Source organism: Neofelis nebulosa, chromosome 15 (genome assembly GCF_028018385.1).
Source record: "Neofelis nebulosa isolate mNeoNeb1 chromosome 15, mNeoNeb1.pri, whole genome shotgun sequence".
In the NCBI taxonomy this organism is placed as follows: domain Eukaryota; kingdom Metazoa; phylum Chordata; class Mammalia; order Carnivora; family Felidae; genus Neofelis; species Neofelis nebulosa.
The window spans coordinates 72,666,209-72,688,476 of NC_080796.1; the positions used below are offsets into that span (position 1 = coordinate 72,666,209).

The 22,268-nt window shown below is 43.6% G+C and overlaps 2 protein-coding genes across 2 annotated transcripts in view; both read right to left on the minus strand.

The window, feature by feature from the left end:
• The window catches only part of LOC131496392 (T-cell surface glycoprotein CD1a-like), a 131,586-nt gene that overhangs the window by 79,401 nt on the left and 29,917 nt on the right, over window positions 1–22,268 (minus strand). The window lies entirely within an intron of this gene.
• LOC131496391 (T-cell surface glycoprotein CD1a-like) lies at window positions 4,705–8,503 on the minus strand. The gene is made up of 6 exons (XM_058701916.1): window positions 8,356–8,503; window positions 7,249–7,515; window positions 6,285–6,563; window positions 5,812–6,090; window positions 5,387–5,477; window positions 4,705–5,241 (listed from the first exon to the last, which is right to left on the minus strand). Exons 1-6 carry the CDS (start codon window positions 8,417–8,419, stop codon window positions 5,163–5,165), a joined length of 1,059 nt encoding a protein of 352 aa, XP_058557899.1. The 5' UTR covers window positions 8,420–8,503; the 3' UTR covers window positions 4,705–5,162.

Consider the following 22,268-nt stretch of genomic DNA (forward strand, 5'->3'; position numbering starts at 1 on the left):
GATTAGGGAAGTTTGCAATTATAATTTGCTCAATCAAAACTTCTGCCCCTTTATCCCTCTCGTCTTCTTCCCAGACTCCTAGGATAATAATGTTATTGTGCTTTATGCAGTCACTTAGGAATCTAAGTCTACATTCATGATCCAATATTTTTCTTTTGCTCTTCTTTTCTGCTTCAGTATTTTCCAAAATTTCATGTTCTATATCACTTCTTCTTTCCTCTTCTTCCATCCTGTGGTTATTGTGTCCAGTCTGTTTGAATCTCAGCTACTGCATTTTTCATTTTGGCCTGACTAGTTTTTTGGTCTTTTATACCTGCAGTAAGGGATTCCTGGTATTTTCTCTGCTCTCCTCTAGGCCAGCGGGTATCCATATGATTGAAGCTTTAAATTCTGGATCATGCATATAACTTGCATCTGTTTCTATTAGATCCCTGGCCATGACCTTTCCTTGTTCTTTCTTTTAGGATGAATTCCTCCTTCTTGGCATTTTCTCTAGGTCTCTGTCTTCTTCTGTGTATTAGGAAAGCCTATTATGTTTCCTGCTCCTGAGAGTAATGGATTTATTCAAAAGAGGTCGACACTCTCCAGGGCCTGTTCTTTCAGGGAACGTCTCTGTAACATGCTGCGTGTATTCTGCTGCTGTATGTTGGCTGCTTTTCCTCTCAGATCTGTTGTTGGCAGATCTCCTTGCCTGCAGTTGGGAGTATTTGGACTTTGTCCAGATTGTTACAAGTTTTATCTAGATGTGTTCTGGTCTGCTTATTCAATGAGATGTTATTTGCACTATAGCTGAAGATCTCCAGGATGCTATGGTCAGTAGATATGGTGAGTGCAGAAGTTTCTGCTGGTCTTCTTGAGGAGGGGCTCACTGCTCTGGTTCACAGACACACCTGCCCAAGAATAGCAGCACCTGCAGAGCACAGAGGGGAGGGGCTTGGTGCCACCAGTTTATGCTGCTGCTGTTGGTACTGTGCTGCTTGCTCAACTTAGTTGATGCTGGGGGGACAAAGGGAAATGGCACCAACCCCCTCCCTCATCCCTGGACGGGTACTCCGTGCTTGCAGCTCTCAGGGAATCGCTCTCAGAAGAGCAAACTGTCTCCCCTCATGTGTCCTAGGAATCACTCAGATCCTTGCCTTCACCCTACCTTTTCCAGACTATCTGTGCACCCAGCAGTGCAATGCCCCTGTGCTCTGTCTCAGGCAGGAAGACTGAGCTTTAAAACTCCAAACTTTAAGGACCTGGCATGAAATGGACCCACACTGGTCCTGGGAGGTTCTCACTATTCTGGAACTGGTGCAGGTTTCTCCCAAAAGGTCAGTAGCATCAAACCACAGGGTGTGTATTTGGACTAAAGCACAGCAAAGACCATCTATGTTAGCTGCCCTGTGCAAGTATCTCTGTGCATATGCTAAGAGGTGGGGAAGGGTAATGGTGCCTGCCAGCACTATTATCCCCACAGAGACAATTCTACCTCTCCCAGATGCACTCCAAGAAGGGGGAACTGTCTCTCCCAGCATGCCCCAGGGACTCCTCAGCTCCTGCCTTCTGCCGCCAGGTCTTCTGTCTTTGTCCACAGGAGCACTGCAAAACCACTGTGTTTGACACTGGCCACAGCATGTATTTCTAATGCTCCAGTCTTTGAGCAACAGTGGTTGTAAAAATTCATGACAATCAGCCCCTCTCCTGTTCCCAGTCAATGGCTTTGGATAAATGGTTTCCTTCTGTGATACCCTGTACCTCTCTCTCTCTCTCTCTCTCTCTCTCCCTTGCTCACTCTCTCCTCTGTCTGAGACCAGGGCTCCCTCCCTTCCACAGGACCTGTGATCTGTATCTCCCCAACACAACTCTACACCTCCCACTTTCCATGATGTAGCCTCTTCTCTCCCTCTAGTTGTGCAGTTTGTTCTCTTAGTCCTCAGATTGATTTCTCGAGTAATCGGAGTAGTTTGATATTTATCTAGTTGTGTTCAAGGGATGAGGCAAACCTGTGGTGCTCTTACTATTCTGCCATCTTAGCTCTTCTTCTCTGACCATCCTCTTCCTTTTTCTTTTCCTCTCTTTATCTGTCTTGTAAAGAGAAAACTTGGGATCTATCTCTTGGCAAATTTCATGTATAAAATTTCTCTGCCATCTTCCATACAGATTTCATCCACAGCGTTCCTTCTCTGGTGCTGACAAATGGATTTTAATTATTTCAAACTTTATACCCCAATGTTATTATCCAGGACAGGAAAGAGGATCTCTTTCCCCTGACATCAAATGAAAGAATCAGGCTTCGTGTGACCTGGTCACCTATAGCCATCTGAACCATCATTCTGAATGAGGATAAGTGACATCTATCTGATGACTGACCTAAACTGAATGTCACCTGTCCATCCTTCATCCTGTCACATGGCCAAGGATGCAACCTCCTGATGGACTCAAGCTGATCAAGGCCCAGGGCTATGCATGAGGGTGGGGCCAATCAGCAAAAAGCACATGGTGGCCATTTGGGAATGACAAGGTAGACAAGAACATAGAGAAGCAGCAGCAACTCTAATTCGGATGAGAAGGCAGAAGTCCTGTGATTTGCTTGCTCACATCCTGTATTTTTCACCTTTGCCACATCTCCCATCTCAACGTTATTTTCCAGGAAGTCCACATATGTACTGTGGTGGATTCATGCACTTGGTCCCTCTGGATGTTCTCCTGCCCTGGGCCCCCCTCTCAGCCCCTAAACAAATTAGAACTTGTGGCTTTCACCCATACTGAACCAAAATAAGTTGCTATGCTAACAAACTAGATAGAAACAACAATGAAAACCATAATCAAATAGGGAAGCAAAATTTTCAATCTCCAAAGAAAGTAATGATCTTTTCATTCCTCACTACTTTACACTCAGTTTCCCTTCTGCATGGTGAGGGCTTGAGAATTATTTGTTGAGGTAATTAAGAAACTAGACTAACTAAAGTCTACCCATAGATATTTCCACTAGCACTGCCATTGAAATAATCACAAAGGGTCCATCTTTGTTATCCACAGAGGCTGTCTATGCTAATGGACCCACCTAGTGACATTGATTTGTAACCCCCAGGCCCACCAGTTCACTGCTATTCATAATGAATGGCAGGGAGAGTGCTCTGACATGCGTCACCCATTGCATGGGTCCTGGTGAGGCTGACCCAGTTGCTGCTCTGCATTTCCATGGTAATTCCCACACTGTAAACATGTGCCCTTTTCATCGTCTATTTGGTGCCACATTTTCCGCATTTACATGCACTTTCCTGGTGATTTCAGTGTTTCAAAAGGCCCTGAAGCCCAGAGTTGCAGGGCTGACTGGTTTTCCTAAGCACAAGAAGGTGAGATGTGCCTCACTGACAAAACTCCTGTGCAGTTAGGTCCTGCTCAGGCTCGCGATACAGAGTCGTGTGCCTTTGAGTTCAGTGGTAATGAATCAACAATGCGGTAAATCCAGGAAAAGGAAAAGGAAATACTTGATGTCTATGTGGAGCCACCTAAGAAAATGTTAAAGTAACGTCTGGATGCTATGACGATGCCACAGAAAAGGGGAAAAAAGAACTTAATATGTGAACTCATGAAATGACGACCATATCTTCTTTGTTTGTTTCTAAATAATGGACAGCACAGCTGTGGGGCTGAAAGCCAAAGACACTGGCGATCACAGTAACCAAGCCTGGAAATGTTATATACTTCTGGGCTACACTTCTGGGTATTTCAATATAGGGAAATACAGCATACATTAAGTTATTAGGAAATATATATATAATAAACTGTCTTTAAACAAAAACACACATGAAACAAGGCTGTGTATACATCAGTTGGTAATCATTGTGAGCAGAGGCTCTCAGGAACTCAACCCTATATTTCCCCTAGGAGCAACAGCTCCCAGTGGCTGAACCTGTCCTCAGTGACTGTAACACAGCAGCCATGAATGTGAGGATGTTCTGTATGCCGTCTCCTTGCTGGATCCCCATTCATTCCTGAGCACAACACTCTTGTTCTCCTTTGTGGACCCACTCATTTCCCTGCAGGGACACACACACTGCTACCTCTCAGGCATCCCATTTTATGCACCTGTGAATGCCCCGATGATTTTGTTAAAATGCACATTGTGAGGGGCGCCTGGGTGGCTCAGTTTGTTAGGTGGTTGACTTCAGCTCAGGTCATGACCTTGTGGTCTGAGAGTTCTAGCCCTGTGTCAGGCTGTATGCTGACAGCTCGGAGGCTGGAGCCTGCTTCAGATTCTGTGTCTCCTTCACTCTCTGCCCTCCCCCACTCATGCTCTGTCTCTCTGTCTCTCAAAAATGAATAAATGTTTTTAAAAAAAATAAAAATAAATCAAATGAAATGCAGACTGTGATTCAGTGAACCTCAGCTGAGGCCAAGACCCTATATTGCCAACAAGCCCCATGATGATGTCTCTGCTGCTGTCCTGAGGGCGTCAAACAGCCCGGACCTGCATCTGCCCTCCTCCTTTTATCCACAACAGGTCCACTCCAACAGGTGTCTGTGTTTAAATAATAGAAATATCCACAGACAAAACTGTATTCTCCTCAGAGGCTCAGAGATGTTACCAAGGAACCATAACAGTATCAAGTCTCCAGGCAAAGTGAGAAGACTTTTAACAAGAAGAACATCAAATGTCTCAACTACTACAAACACGACAGGAAACAAAAAAGAAAAAACTATGAAGTTGGCATAAATTCAACACAGACTTTTATTGAGGACATATGCCATGCAGGCGAGACTCCTTGCCAAGGATACGAATATTAAAAAGACGTGGGCTTTGCACTCAAGAGACCTAGGAATTAGAAGGGAAAAGGGACCTAAATGCAGGGCAAAAACAGATAAGAACTGGGTGTAGATTATCCACAGTGCAGGTTAAAGTGGTGGAAATTCCCACCAAGCAGAGACTGCTTCCACTATGCAGACCAGAGAAGGTGCATGGGAGGAAGTGACACAAGATGTCCGTGACCCATGGAGGTCCTCAGACTTCATTTTACTCTAAGATAATTTTGAGATTTAAGTCAGAGACTCAGGTCAGAACAAGAATTCCTGTTAAACGACACTCAGCTTATACTGACAACTGATGCCTGAGCAGAAAGGAAAGACAAAAGCTGCACATAGGGACTTGCTGGTCCATCACTGCTGAGATGGGTTTAGGGACGTCCTGGTCCTGGGCTGCTGGGATCTCTCTCCAAAGGGAGGCCAGTGCACTGAGGTCTCCAGTGTGATTTCCTAGGAGGAACAGATTGGAAATGCTCTGCAGCAGGTGGGGGTGAGGACTGTAGGGAGAGGAGCACTGGGAGGAGGAAAGGTGAGGACAGACAGGAAGGTGGGGAGATAAGCGGGAAAGAGCAGAAATATGGTTCCAGAGTCTTACCAGCGCTTCCAGAACCAGAATGCAAGACCTGCCAGAAGCACCAGGGGCACCAGCACCACCAGGAAGACCAAGTCCACGGGGCGGTGCTGCTCTGTGGGTTTGGTGCACAAAGGGTATCAATTCCCATCCATCTTGGGTTCAACTGCACCTTCCTGGTCCTTTTTGCTCCTGTCACCCTCTGCCTCACCAACCACCCTTCTTCTTTCTCTTCTCTCATCCCTACTCAGAGAAGGATCCTTCACCCAACCCTCTGCTTCCTCCCACATCTACAGGACCCTCACACGAAGCTCTCCATTTCTTGGGCTATTAATTTTATGTCCTTTATGATCTGGAGTCCCTAGAATCCCAAAGTTTTCAGCTGGCTTTTCTGCTTTGCTGAAGGGCCACCCACCCACGTTCCCAGCCAGCCCCCACTGCTTTCTCACCCCAGTAGAGGACCATGGCCTGGCCTCCTAGACTGCTGTGTCTCACTCGGCAAGACAGGCCAGCTGCCTCTCTGGCTTCCACGTCCAAGGACGTCTGAAGATACCATGTCCCGTCAGCATGGGGCAAGACGTCGCTTCGTCGGGTGCTCTGCCTCTCCTGCTCACCCTGCATCCACGTCACCCGCACGGGCTTTGGGTAGAAACCAGAGACATGGCACACAAGGAGCAGACGGCCAGGACCCGGACTGGGGCCAGTGGACAGCCAGGCCTCTGGCTTCACTGCAGAGACAGGACAGGTATTCTCAGACTGAGAGGGAAGATCCTCACATCGCTTTAGATACACACCTTTCCACCTCTAGAAACCTGTCACCATCAGCCCTCTCCCTCTTGGCCCCTTTTCTCCCTGAGTTTGAGCAAATGTTGCAAGTTTCTGAGTGCAGAAAGAAAGCTTGGAGGGAGGGAGCAGGACTGACCTTGTCGCTGCAGAGCTGCCTTCCCTGCATCAAGTAAAGCCAAGAGGAAACGGGGACAGAGGTCATTAATATGTGTCTGTATTCTCATGTTGACCACGTGGTACTGATTGAATAGATTGCAGACCTGCTGAGCCCTCCTTCCTCCCTTTGGAGATGGCCACCATGACATGTTATGGAAGCTCATGAGATCTGATCCTTCATATGCAATCCGCTTAAATCCTACTGGTGCCTCTCCAAAGGGCATCTCACAGCCTTTGACCACCTGAACCTGAAAGGGATCTGGGAAGAGAGATTGTGAGTTACACGATGGGGAAATGTGGGGAAAGAGATGAAATGGGATAAGTGGAAGACAAGGACAGACAAAGCAGAGCACGAAGTTGAGAGTTGGACGGAATGGAGCAAATTTGGTTTGAGCAGAAGCTCAGACAGGGGGAAGTGGTGGTCGCTGCAGCAGAGGAAGAGGTGAATGACTGAGGAAGGAACAACTGTTTGGGGGGGGGAGACAGAAAGGGCATGGGCAGGGGACAGGGATGGGCTCAGTAGGAGAGCTGGGATAAAACCATCCAGGGTGAAAGGAGGATAGTGAATACATGGATACATAGATAGAGTTTGCTGAGGGGACTGAATGGGGAGTAAAGCACAATTCAAAGATCTGTCACAGAGTGACGGAGAAGTAGGTATCTGGGTGGAATCCAGGGAATGGGGTGGTCAAGGAAGACACTAGTGGAGGCATGAGAACACAGCCTGAGGTCAATGAGAGGAGGGGAAGGAGCAGAAGACATAAAGCTTTTAAGAAGTGGGGACTGCCTTCTGCTTCCTGCCCAGATGGTTGTCATTCAGTTTCACAATGGGGAGTGGAGACTTCAGAAGCCAGTGGAGACTCTTTCCTGGAGGAAGAAGGAACTCAAGGTGACACACACACCAGCCACCTCCATCCCATCTGCCCTGAGGGACCTGAACTCACATTCAAGCTGCCATTGACTGACGTGGTCCTGAAATATCAGAGGAATTCTAATGGAAGCTGCCTGTATTGCCCTTTCCTGTTCCATCAGCTCCTTGTTGCTGAAGTTGCCCTTGGACCAAGGGAGCTTGTTCACGAAAATTCCCTTCTTGCTGTCCCAGCTATGAGTCTGAAGCTCATCCAGCCAAGCTGAGACGTGATATCGCGTCCGGGAATGATTGTAAAAGGATATTGTCAGGATGATTCGGAAGGAGCTCGGCTCCTGGAAGTCTGTGGCAGGAGAACAGATAGAGTGAGGAAGAGGAGGGCAGAGGGAAGGAGAGAGAATCAGAAAAGAGGCCAGGGAGGGGCCCTGAGGACAGGGAGCCATGGTTCTCTTAGGAGACATGTGCTGCCCCAGAGCCCCAGGCTTGGCACCCATCATTCAGAAGAGCACAGGGCCCTTGGGTCAGGGATGCTCAGGAAGGAACCAGGCTGACATCCCTCACTCCCCATGTGTGTGCTGGGGAACCCACACCATGAGTGCACACACAAGCGAGTGTGCACAAACACATGGACACACCCATGCAAAGATATAGTCACAATCTTGCACAAACTAACATACACAGATAAACATGCACACATTCACACACAAATACAAACACACACATATTAAAATACAAACATACAGACACACAAGCACTTTTACACACAGGACACACACACAGACACATGCAGATACACACTGAGACACACACAGGCACCTATACACACACATTCATACATGCTTACACTCATGGAGACACTCAAGCACATGTACATACATGATACACACATGCACAAATGAAGACACAGAGATACACACATGGGCATTATATGCACACCCTCATAATACTTATGCACACATGCAGACACACAATCACATACATGACTGCACATTCACACACAGGCACATCTGTCAGCACACATACATGTGTGACACGCAAATGTAAGCACATCACACGTGCAGACACAAACATGTGCGCACATGTGCACATACTACACACATGCAGGAACCCATGACACAAACACACATGCACGTATACATATACCCATACCCACACACCCCCTCAGCGGGGCCACCGTCCTCACCGTCGTCACTGTCACCACCTGGGACGAGAACCGTGAGCAAGACCAGTTGCACCAACAGCATCATATGTGCAGATGTGCTTTCTTTCTCTCCGAAAGTGGGTCTTTGGCGTCTGTTCTCACAAACCTCCCCACACGCAGCCCCTCTCTTCTGACTTCCTTCTCAACACACGCGCCTGCCCTGAGTCTCCGCGACAATGCAGATGGACTCCACCCTCAACCCTGGGCACCTACTCAGACTCTCACTTCCCCTCCGGGTCTGACCCTCCTCTCGGCTTCCAGCTTCTCCCTGTCACCAGCCTCCATTCTGTTTCCCGAGGTCCTAACTCAGGTGCTGGGGACCAAGTCTTGGGTGGCATGGAAAAGGGACCCTACCTCTCGCGCCTTTTCTCCTCATCCAGACAGTAACCCATGAAAACACGGCTCCCCAGCATGCAGCCCTGGAGCCTGCTCTCACCCTGTCCCTCCTGCCCTTGGGACACTCCCCATGGACTCCCTTCCCTGTCTCACCCCCACCCCAGCCCATCCACATCTCTGATGTGTTACTGCTTGTGTTTAAAAACAATCAACCAGGTCAATTCGAAGATCTAATCGATTGCATTAAGGGATACAAGTTTGAGGGAGCATACAATTTGGCATGGGAAAGAGGAGCCCCTAGGAAGCGTACAAATAAGAGGTTTTTTATAGGAAGCAAGTTGGAAAAATACAAGAAACAAATGTTTCAGGGAAGCTCACTTTCCTTGCATTGGGAGCGCAGGGGTCTAGCCATACAGATGACCTCCCCTCACTGGGGGATGGAGAGGACCCACGTGACAACGGACCTCACTGTGATGAACAGAGAATTCCTCGCTGACAGGGGAAGACTTACATTTCTGGGGGAGGTTGGAACTGCCGTTAGCTTAGGCATCAAACAAGGTTTGGGGACTTGGCTTGGCCTGAGACACCATTTTGAGTCCATGGGTTTCTTTTAACACGTTCTATTTGCTTTTCCAAATTTCCCCATGATTGCCTGTGTAACAGTATCAACAACCACCAGTTCACCATTATTTTAGGGGAGAATCAGTTGTCATCAGAGAGACCACAGGACATTGAAACATCTGAAGAATACCCACTCAGTCGGACTCGCACTAATGTATATTCACTCACCAAACACCCACTTAACACCAGCCTGGTCCAAGCACCTTGCTACATGCACGAAAATACAGTCTTCACAATCCAATCACTTTATTCAAGGAGCTTTTAGTCTCTTTGGGAGGAAATAACACATACACCAAGAATTATGTATTCTGGTGTGCTGAGTTACTTTTTCTTCCTTTTGTGTTTTTTTTTTTTAATTCAAGTTAACGCTATGCATTACTCAACGTTCATCAATATAAGTACAAAACTATTCCCTTCACCATCTTCTCTCATTCCCCACCTGCCTCCCCTCGGGTGACCAACAGTGTGTTCTCTATTGTTCCCATTCAGTTTTGGCCTTTATCTCTCTTTTGTCTTTTTCATTTGTTTTGTTTCTTCAGTTCCACACGTGAGTGAGACAATAGGTGTTTGTCTTTCTCTGGAAGACTTACTTATTTCATGTAGCTTAAAACTCTCCAGCTCTATCTATGTCATTGCATATAGCAATATTTCAGTCCTTTACTTGACTGAGTAACATCCCAATTTACGTATATACCACACTTTGTCCTTCTTCACCCATCATCCGTGGACACTGGGTGGCTTCCATAATTTGGCTACCGTAGATAATGCCGCAGTAAACATAGGGGTGCGTGCATCTTTTCAAATTGCCATTTTCATGTTACTTGAGTAAATATACAGTAGTGGAGTTACGGGATCACGTGGGAAATCTGTTGTTGTTTTTTTTTAAATTTTTTTTTCAACGTTTTTTATTTATTTTTGGGACAGAGAGAGACAGAGCATGAACGGGGGAGGGGCAGAGAGAGAGGGAGACACAGAATCGGAAACAGGCTCCAGGCTCCGAGCCATCAGCCCAGAGCCCGACGCGGGGCTCGAACTCACGGACCGCGAGATCGTGACCTGGCTGAAGTCGGACGCTCAACCGACTGCGCCACCCAGGCGCCCCGGGAAATCTGTTTTTAACTGTTGAGAAAACTGCATACTGTTTCCACAGGGGCTGCACCAGTTTGCATTCCTACCAACGGGGTACAAGGGTCCTTCTCCACATCTTCCCCAACGCTTGTTTCCTGTGTGTCTGATTTTAGCCAAACAGACAGGAGTGAGGTGGCACCTCATTGTGGTTTTGATTTTCATTTCCCTGATGAAGAGTGATGCTGAGCATCTTTTCATGTGTTTGTTTGGCCATCTGGATGTCTTCTCTGGAGAAATGTCTATTCATGTCTTCTGCCCTGTTTTTAATTGGATTATTGGTTTTATTGGTGTTGAGTTGTACAAGTTCCTTGTAATTTGGGTACTAACCCTTTATTGGACATGTCATTAGCAAATATCTGTTCACATTCTGTATATTGCCTTTGAATTTTGTTGATTGTTACCTTTGCTGTGCAGAAGCTTTATATTTCCCTGTAGTCCCAATATTTTATCTTTGCTTTCTTTCCCTTGTCTCAGGAGCCATTTCTAGAAAAGTATTGCTGCAGCTGATGGAGAGACAAACCTGCCTGTGCTCTCTTCTGGCATGCTTATGATTTCAGGTTCCACATTGTGGGGTTTTTTTTTAACGTTTATTCATTTCTGAGAGAGACAAACAGAGCACAAGCAGAGGAGGGTGAGAAAGAGAGGGAGACACAGAATCCAAAGCAGGTTCCAGGCTCTGAGCTGGCAGCACAGAGCCCAAGGTGGGGCTCAAACTCACAGAGCGTGAGATCATGACCTGAGCCGAAGTAGGAAGCTTAATCAACTGAGCCACCCAGGTGCCCCGCACGTTTTGATCGTGAATCTACATTGAGTCTATTAGGGCATATAGTGTAACAAAGTGGTCCAGTTTCTTTCTTTTGCATGTTGCTGTCCACTTTCGCCAACGCCGCATTTTATTTTTTTAATATAATTTATTGTCAAATTGGTTTGCATACAACACACACTGCTCATCCCAACCAGTGCCCTCCTCCCTGCCTATCACCCACTTTCCCCTCTCCTCCCCCATCTACCCTTAGTTTGTTCTCAGTCTTTAAGAGTCTCTTATGAGACCCAGTCTTAAGAGTCTCCTCCCTCCCTCTCTGTAACTTTTTTTCCCCTTCCCCTCCCCCATGGTCTTCTGTTTAGTTTCTCCAGATCCAAATATGAGCCAACACCACATTTTAAAGAGGCCTTCTATTTGCCATTGCATGATCTTGCCTCTTTGTAAAAAAATTAATTGGCCATAAAATCCTGGGTTTATTGCTTGGTTCTCTGTGAAATGATCTGTGTCTACTTTTGTCCCAGTACCGTAATGTTTTTATTACTACAGCTTTGTAGTGTAACTTGAAATCTGGAATGGTGATACCTCCAGCTTTGTTGTACTTTTCAAAGATTGATTTGTCCATTCAGAGTCTTTTTGTTCCTTACCCACTTCAAGATGGGTTGCTCTAGTTCTGTGAAAAATGCTATTGGTATTTTGATAGGCATTGCATTAAATCTGCAGATTGCTTTGGGTACTATGGACATGTTAACATCACTTTTCTTCCAATCCACGAGCATGGAATATCTTTCCATTTCCTTGTGTCACCTTCAATTTGTTCATCAGTGTTTTATAGTTCTCAGAGTACATGTCTTTCACTCCTTTGGTTAAGTATATTCCTAAGTATTCTCTTATTTTTTGGTGCCATTGTCAATGTGATGGTTTTCTTAATTTCTTTTTTTGCTGCTTTGTTATTGTATACAAATGCAACGCATTTCTATATATTGATTTTGTATCCTGTGACCTTACTTAATTCATTTATTGGTTCTAGTAGATTGGGGCGGGGGGGGTGGTCTTTAGGGTTGTCTATATATAGTATTGTGATCTGCAAACAGTGGACATTTTACTTCTTCCTTGCCATTTTGGGTAACTTTTATTCCTTCCTCTCGTCTGAGATGCAGAAGTATTTACAATGGTTATATCTTCTTGATGGATTGTTTCTTCTATTATTTTATAGTGTCTTCCTTTTTCCTTTGGTACAGCCTTTCTTTAAAAGTCTATTTTGTCTGATACAAGTATTGCCACCCTGGATTTCGTTTCACATCCATTTGCTTGATGCATGATTCTCCATCATATCACTGTGTATCTTCATGTGTCCTTAGATCTGAAATGAGCCTCTTGTAGGCAGCATAGAGATACGACTTGCTTTTTTCTTCATCCCATCACAGTATATCTTTTTATTAGAGCATTTATTCCATTTACATTCAATGTATTTATTGAAGGGTATGACTTATTGCCATTTTGTTTCTTGTTTTATGGTTGTTTTGGTATTCTCCGTTTTTTCTCCTCTTGCTTTTTTCTCTCATGATTACTTGGGTTTCTTGATATACTTGGATTCTTTTCTCTTTATTTTTTGCACAACTATTACAATTTTTAATGGCTTTATTAGGATAAAACTGATATATAAAGAACTGTACAAAAGCATAAGCAACTCTTAAATATAGAGAGCAAACAGAGGGTTGCTGGAGGGGCTGTGGGAGGAGGATAGGCTAAATGGGTAAGAAACGTCAAGGAATCTTCTCCTGAAATCATTGCTGCGCTATAGACTAACTAACTTGGATGTACATTTAAAAAGTAATTAATTAGTTAATTAATTAATTTTAAAAATTATTATACACATTAACAAAAATAGAAATGGATGTGGAGAGTGATCATCTAATGTTCATTAGGAGCGTATGTATGTGTATAAAGTTTGGTTTACAATAATTGTAAAAATAAAGAACTGTACAAATTTCACATGTACAATTTGATCAGTTCAGATATACCAAACATTTCTGATACCACCACCACAATCAAGGTAGTAGACAACTCCAAGACCTTAAAGAGTTTCCTTGTGGCCCTTTGCTTTGTTTCATTTTGTGTTGTGGTAAGAGCACTTAACAGAAGATCTACTCTCTTAACTCTTGGAAAATACGGTATTATTAACTATAGGAACTATGTTATACAGAACATCTCTAACATACCCAACTGACATAATTGAAACTTTCAACACTGAATAACAAGTCCTCAATTACTCACCATCAAACCTCTGGTAACTACTACTCTCTGCTCCTATGAGTTTCACTATTTTAGATAACCCACATATATGAAATCATACACTGTTTTTCTGTCTGGGACTAGACTATTTCACTTAGCATAAAGTCTTCAAGTTTCAGCCATGTTATCACAAGGACAGTATTTCCTTTTTTGCGGCTAAATATCATTCCATTGTATATACATACCTCTTTTTCTTTATTCATCCATCTGTAGACAGACACTTAACAAAAGGGAAAGAGAAGAAAATCCCAAGAAGAGGAAAGAGCAAGGAAAAGATATATAGCAAAAGGAAGCACAGCAGATACAAGAACAAAATAGGATCCCTGAGGCTCTGGCTGGAACAGATATCAATCAGTGTGTATATTTACAGATTCCGTGTAGAGCAGTCAATATTAACTTATTGGTCACTGAACTTTGAATCCGTTCTCTATTCTTCTCCTCTGCGTCCACATTTTAGGTATATGGCATCATACTTTACATCCTTTTATTTTGTGAGTCTCTTGACTGATTTCTATGATATTTTTATTTTTACCACTTCGTGCTTTCTTTCCTTTTGGTCTTTCCTTTCCCTTCCCCTCACAGTCCCTTTTAATATTTCTTGTAGGGTTGGGTTAGTGGTCATGAATTCCTTTAACTTTTGTTTGTCTGGACAACTCTATCTCTCCTTCTCTTCTGAATGATAGCCTTGTTGGATAGAGTAATCTTGGCTGCTGATTTTTTCCTTTCAGTACTTGAATATATCATGCCACTCCCTCTGGCCTGCACAGTTTCTGCTAAAAAGTCAGCTGATAGCCTTATGGGTTTCCCATGTATGTAGCTATCGTCTTTTCTCTTGCTACTTTTAAAATTCACCTTTATCACTACTTGTGCCATTTCAATTAATAGGTTGTGGACCTCGGTGGGTTGATTTTGCTGGTGGCTCTCTGTGCCTCCCGATTCTTGACTTCTATTTCCTGCATGAGATTTGAGAAGTTTTCAACTATTATTTCTTCAAATAAATCTTCTTCCCCTTTTTTTCTCTCATCTCCTGTGATCTATAATGCAAATGTTATTTTGCTTGATGGTGTCCTTGAGTTTCCTAGGTCTATTTACATTTTGTGTTATTTTTCCTCTCCTGTCTGGCTTGATCATTTCCCATACCCTGTGTGCCAGGTCACTGATCCATCTTTCTGCTTCCTCTAGTCTATTGTTCATTGCATCTAGTGTACTTTTGATTTTAGTTATTGAGTTCTTCATCACTGTTTGATTCTTTTTTATGTTTTCTACCTCTTTGTTGAGAATCTCACTGAGGGTTTCCAGTTTTTTCTCAAGTCAGTGAGTATCTTTGTGACCATCACTTTAAATTTTCTGTCAGAGACAAGTGAAGATGGCAGAGGAGTAGAGGGACCCTGGGCTGCCTCTTCCCTTGACCGCAGCTAGATGAATATGAAATCATTTGGAACACGCAAGAAATTGATCTGGGGATTGAGAGAACAAAACCGAACAACCAGAGCTAGACAAGCGGCCACACTGTGGAAAGCAGGAGCTGCAGGGAATTGATTTGGGTGAGAAAAGAACTTCAGAAGGTAGGGAAACTGATCACAGAGAGAAGAGAGAGGAAGAGGGACAGAAGGAGAGAAAAAGTGGAGGCGCACTCAGGGGATTTCACAGTAAGAACTCTTTCCCAAAACCATTGGCTGGGAAAAGAGGGGCTGTCCACCATACGTTTTTATGAGAGCGAGTATGCAAATTCTGAAATTTTGGAGGTCCAAGCCATTGCCTGTTTCATGACTGGATAGCTTTACAGTACTCCAGGGGAAAGGAGGGTAGTTGCCTTATAGTGGTCATTGTGGTCTGAGGGTCCGCTGGATTGCATGGGGAGAAAGAGTTCCCCTGCTTGGAGACCACTTGGGAGAGGCAGCACGGGCTCTCTGGGGACAAAAGACCCTGCAGGCATCAATATGGCGCACTACTCACTGCATAGGAACAGAGATGCCAAATCAGGGCAGCAAACCTTGATGAGAGGTTTTGGCTGTGTTTTACCATAAACTCCAAATCAGCGCACGGTGGCATAACCAATTTCCATGACAAAGTGGCAAATGCCAAAAACGTGGCCACAACCTCTCCCAGAGGATGAGCAGGGTTCTGCTGGCAGCAGGCCCCTAAAATTTGGCGTTTTGAACCCCCCCCCCCCCCCCCCGCCATGTGCCTGAGGGAGAGCATAAGGGTACTGTGGAGGACTGTGCGTCCTGGCAGGCAGACCGCTCTGATGCCTACAGGGTGAAGGTAGGGATCTGACAGAAGCTGGGGACACAGGAAGGGTGATTATTTGCTCTTCTGTCAGGGCTTCCTGAAGAGTGGAGGGCATGAATTCCTGCTCTAGGGACACGAAGGTGTGGAGACACCCTTTCCCCACACACACCCCTCAGCACTGACTGACCTCAGTGAGCACCACAGCCCCACCCAGTGGACTGCGGAGCTACACCAAGCCCCACCCCTCTGAGCCCTGCAGGTACACCCTTACTAGGGCAAGGCCACCTGAGATCGATGCAAGAGACCCTACCTCCAGAAGACCAACACAAACCCTTCTCACGCACTTAGTCCGCTGATTATAGATTGCTGCAAATCTTCAACTCTAGGAGAAATATGAGCTAGCTTACCTTTTCAATTGTTTTATATTTTAATTTTTTAATTATTATTTTATGAATCTAGTTTCTGTTAACAAGAATTCCAAAACACACACAGGATCTAGCTTCCTTTTTTTTTTTACTTTTACTTTTACTTTTTAAATTCTTTGTATTTATATTATTCATCATCATTATTATTATTACTATTATTTTGGATCTCGCTTCTTTTATCAAGCAGACTAAAACGCACCTATGATCTACCTTCTTTTTTTTCTAGACTTCTTTATAACATAGGCATTACTCTGGTACCAAGAATACAAATGTCTTTACTAACATGAAAACAGTGACCCAGATAAAATGACAAGACAGAGGAATTCACTTCAAAGAAAGAAGGAAAGAAAAGAAGTCACAGCCAGGATTCAATCAATACAAATCCAAGATATCTGAACCAGAATATAAAAAAATTATCATAAAGACACCATTTGGGATTGAGAAAAGCAGAGAAGACACTAAAGAATCCCCTCCTGCATGGAAAAAAAAAAAACACTAAAACTAGACATGCCAAAAAATAAAAATAAAACTACAAACAAGATATAAAACCAAATATGCAATGACAGTGAGGATGGGCAAAGTAGAAGAAATGCACTGACTCCTTGAAGCATCATAACATTTGTATCATAGGAGTCCCTGAAGAAGAAGAGAGAAAACGGAACAGAAGGTGTATTTGAGCAAATTGTAGCTGAAAACTTCCCTCATTTGGGGAAGTAAACAGACATCTAAATCCAGGAGGCACAGGGAACTCCCATTAAATTCAACAAAAGCCAGCTATCACAAGACATATGATAGTCAAATTCACAGGATACCCAGCCAAGGAAAGGATTCTGAAGCAGAAAGGAAAACAAAGTCCTTAACGTATAAGGGAGGGTAGATCAGGTTTGCAACATCTGTCCTCAGAAATGTGGTAGGCTACAAGACAGTGGCATAATATATTCAACGTGCTGAATGGGAAACATGTCTAGACAAATCTACTTTATCCATCAAGGCAGCCATTCATACACATAGACCAATGGCATAGAATAGAAACCCCAGAACTAGACCCACAAACGTATGGCCAACTCATCTTTGATGAAGCAGGAAAGAACATCCAATGGAAAAAAGACAGTCTCTTTAACAAATGGTGCTGGGAGAACTGGACAGCAACATGCAGAAGGTTGAAACTAGACCACTTTCTCACACCATTCACAAAAATAAACTCAAAATGGATAAAGGACCTGAATGTGAGACAGGAAACCATCAAAACCCTAGAGGAGAAAGCAGGAAAAGACCTCTCTGACCTCAGCCGTAGCAATCTCTTACTCAGCACATCCCCAAAGGCAAGGGAATTAAAAGCAAAAGTGAATTACTGGGACCTTATGAAGATAAAAAGCTTCTGCACAGCAAAGGAAACAACCAACAAAACTAAAAGGCAACCAACGGAATGGGAAAAGATATTTAAAATGACATATTGGAGAAAGGGCTAGTATCCCAAATCTATAAAGAGCTCACCAATCTCCACACCCGAAAAGCAAATAACCCAGTGAAGAAATGGGCAGAAAACATGAATAGACACTTCTCTAAAGAAGACATCCGGATGGCATGGCCAACAGGCACATGAAAAGATGCTCAACGTCACTCCTCATCAGGGAAATACAAATCAAAACCACACTCAGATATCACCTCACACCAGTCAGAGTGGCCAAAGTGAACAAATCAGGAGACTCTAGATGCTGGAGAGGATGTGGAGAAACGGGAACCCTCTTGCACTGTTGGTGGGAAGGCAAATTGGTGCAGCCACTCTAGAAAACAGTGTGGAGGTTCCTCAGAAAATTAAAAATAGACCTACCCTATGACCCAGCAATAGCACTGCTAGGAATTTACCCAAGGGATACAGGAGTACTGATGCATAGGGGCACTTGTACCCCAATGTTTATAGCAGCACTCTCAACAATAGCCAAGTTATGGAAAGAGCCTAAATGTCCATCAACTGATGAATGGATAAAGAAATTGTGGTTTATATACACAATGGAGTACTACGTGGCAATGAGAAAGAATGAAATATGGCCCTTTGTAGCCACGTGGATGGAACGAGAGAGTGTGATACTAAGTGAAATAAGCCATACAGAGAAAGACAGATACCATATGTTTTCACTCTTATGTGGATCCTGAGAAACTTAACAGAAACCCATGGGGGAGGGGAAGGGGAAAAAAAAAAAAGAGGTTAGAGTGGGAGAGAGCCAAAGCATAAGAGACTCTTAAAAACTGAGAACAAACTGAGGGTTGATGGGGGGTGGGAGGGAGGGGACGGTGGGTGATGGGTATTGAGGAGGGCACCTTTTGGGATGAGCACTGGGTGTTGTATGGAAACCAATTTGACAATAAATTTCATATATTGAAAAAAAAAAAAAGGCAGCCATTCATAATAGAAGCAGAGAAAAAGAGTTTCCCAGAGAAACATTTTGTTTAGATTTTCTAAAGGAGTTGTGACCACTAAGCCAGCCCCACAAGAATTATTAAAGGGGACTCTTTGAGGAGGGAAAAAAGATTAAAAGTAACAAACACTAGAAAGGAACACAGGACATCACCAGAAACACCAGCATCACAGGTAACACAATGGCACTAAATTCATATGTTTCAATAATCACTCTGAGTGTAAATGGATTAAGTGCTCCAATCAAAAGACATAGGGTATCAGAATGTATTTTAAAAAGTAAACAAAAAACATTTATATGCTGCTAACAAGAGAATGATTTGAGAGCTAAAGACACCTGCAGAATGATTGAGAGGATGAAGAAACAGTTATCATGCTAATGAACATCAAAAGAAAATAAGAAGCTGGAGTAGTCATTCTTCTATCACACAAGATAGATTCTAAAGCAAAGACAAAGGCTGTCTTATGTAGCAAGAGATGAAGAAGGTCACTACATCATAATCAAAGAGACTATCCGAGAAGAATATCTAACAATTGTAAATATTTATGCTTCCAACATGAAACAATGCACACATATACATCAATTAGTAATGAACCTAAAGAAACTCGCTGATACTAATAGAAAATAGTAGGAGACTTCAATACTCAATTTAAGCGAGAGACAGATTACTTAGCAGAAAAATCAACAAGGAAACAATGGCTTTCAGTGACACATGGACCAGATGGATTCACTTGATATACGCAGAACATTTCATTCTAAAGCAACACATACATGCTTTTCAAGTGCAAATGGAACATTCTCCAGGATAGATCACATGCTGGGTCATAAATCAGGCCATGACAATGCTCATGGATAGGAAGAACAAATATTGTTAAAATGTTTTTACTACCCAAAGCGATCTACACGTTTCATGCAATTCCTATCAAAATACCAGCAGCAAAATACCACAAAGATAGTACAAACAATTCTAAAATTTGTATGGTACCACAAAAGATCCCAAACAGCCAAAGCAATCTTGAAAACGCAAAGCAAAGGTGGAGGCATCACAATTCCAAGCTTCCAACTCTATTACAAAGCTGTGGTGAACAAGACTGTATCATAGGGGCACAGAAACAGACACATAGATCAATGGAACAGAATAGAAAATCCAGTAATGGACCCACAACCATATGGCCAACTAATGCCCAACATAGTAGGAAAAAATATCCAGTGAAAAAATGAGTCTCTTCCACAAATGGGGTTGGAAAAACGGGACAGCAATATGCAGAAGAATGAAACTGGACTAATTTCTTACACCATACACAAAAATAAAGTCAAAATGGATAAAAAGACCTCTGTGACACAGGAAACCATCAAAATCCTAGAGGAGGACTCAGGCAGCAACCTCTTTGACCTTGGCCTCAGCAACTTCTTACTAGACATGTCATGGGAGGCATGGAAACAAAAGCAAGAATACAATACTGTGAGTTGCTCAAGATAAAAACCTTCTTCACAGTGAAGAAAACAATCAACAAAACTAAAAGGCAACCTTCAAAATGGGAGAAGATATTTGCAAATGACATATGTGACGACGGCTAGTCTCCAAAATCTATAACAAACTTATCAAACTCAATACCCCCAAAAGAAGCTAATAATTCCATTAAGACATGGGCAGAAGTCATGAAAAGACATTTTTCCAGAGAACACATGCAAATGGATACAGACACATGAAAGGATGGTCATCATTATTTATCATCAGGCAAACACAAATCAAAGCTACAATGAGCCATCACATCACACCGGTCAGAATCGCTAAATTAACAACACAAGAAACAACAGGTGATGAAGAGGATGTGAAGAAAGGGGAATACCTCACACTGTTCCTGGGAATGCAAACTGGTGCAGGCACTCTGGGAAACAGTGTGGAGCTTCCTCAGAAAGTTAAAATAGAACCACCTATGACTCAGCAATGTCACTAGTAGGTCTTTACCCAAAGGCTACAAAAACACTGATTTGAAGGGGTACATGCACCCTGATGTTTATAGCAGTACCATCAACAATAGCCAAATAATGGAAAGAGCCCAATGTCCATTGACTGGTGAATGGATCTTGGTATCTACACACAATGGAATGTCATTCAGCCATAAAATAACGATATCTTGATGTTTACAGTTCCATGGATGGAGCTAGAGTGTATTATGCTCAGCAAAATAAGTCAGTGAGAGAAACACAAATACCATTTTTATTCACTCACATGAGGAATTGAAGAAACTAAACAGATAAGTATAAGGGAATCAAAGAGGGAGGCAAACCATGAACCAGACCCTTACCTACAGAGAACAGACTGAGGGTTCCTGGAGGGGATTGGGTGGGGGATGAGTGAAATGGGTGATGGGCATTGTGGTGATGTTGTATGTCGGTGATGAAATTGCTAAATTCTACCCCTGAAAGTAACATTACCCTACATGCTACCTAACAGAAATTTAAATTAAAACTTGATTAAAAAAAGGAAAAAAAGAAAAGGGTCGGGATGTGAGGTGATAGCCATGTTAACTAGCTTAGCTGTGGGCCTGATGTCACCATGTCCACATACACTAAACCATCAAGCGGTTACTTCCTTTTATGTTTTCAAAAGACAACAGAGTTTATTGCACAGCAGTTCAATGCATTCAAACAGGTGATGAATGCTACATAAAATATTATTTTCCACAATTTGTCTCGATTCAATTTCCTTGACCAATGCTTCATTTTCGGCCAAAATGCTGCATGTCAAACTGGAGGCTCCACAGCTCAGGGCCTGAGCGTCACCTGCAGCTCCCTGCATGCCGTGTTCACTGGGCCCCCGACGTTCTTCAGGCCGTCCTCTCGGAGTAGTTGTTGGAAGACTTTCATCAGGAGGACTTTTGTTCTTGTCACATCGCAGGCTGTGCTGCACCTGCCAGGCCTGGCGAAGGCCCATGTGGCCAGTGGGGCCTCCCAGCCTTCCTCCCTGGGTGGTTGGAAAGCTGCACACTGTACAAAGGTACAATTTTCATTTGTCATCATACTCCAGTGAAGCAGGAAAAGCAGCAACAACAAAACCAAAGCATCAGAAAAGTAAAGGTAGACACACAGACCCACAGAAGGGACTGGAGCCCCAATGATTTGGGCGCCCCCCAGTTCCACCAGCCAGTACATTCCCTGCATGCTTTCAGCCCAGCAAGGCAGATTTCTGTCCTTTGTGACTGGAAGCTCCCCTCTGATGGACGTGGATGTGGCCCCTGGGAATGCTGGGCTAATGTGCCTCTTCTTTACAATGTTCCTCCACACTTCTCTCTTCCTTTCTTTAAAATATTCCCCTATTCCTTTTCTTACCTGCTTGCCTTTTTCTTCACGTGTCCTCACCTGTCCCACTCTTACCCTGTCTTATTGACACTGACATCTGGATCAATCCCTATCCTGGGTGTTTTCGTGGGTTTCTAACAAACCACTGATCAGGAATAGAGTGCTGGTTCAGCTGCTGGATAAGTGACTGGTAAAAATTTCTTCCAGGGTTTTCCTAGACATGAAAGGACAAGCTGTATCAGCCTTTAATAAACCAGGAAATGTCATGGCAATGGCAGTGAAATACTCAAAATGCAGGAAATTTTCTATGGATTTCTTTTGAACACAATACATCTATTCATTCTTTCATACATTCTATCATTCATTCATTCATTCATT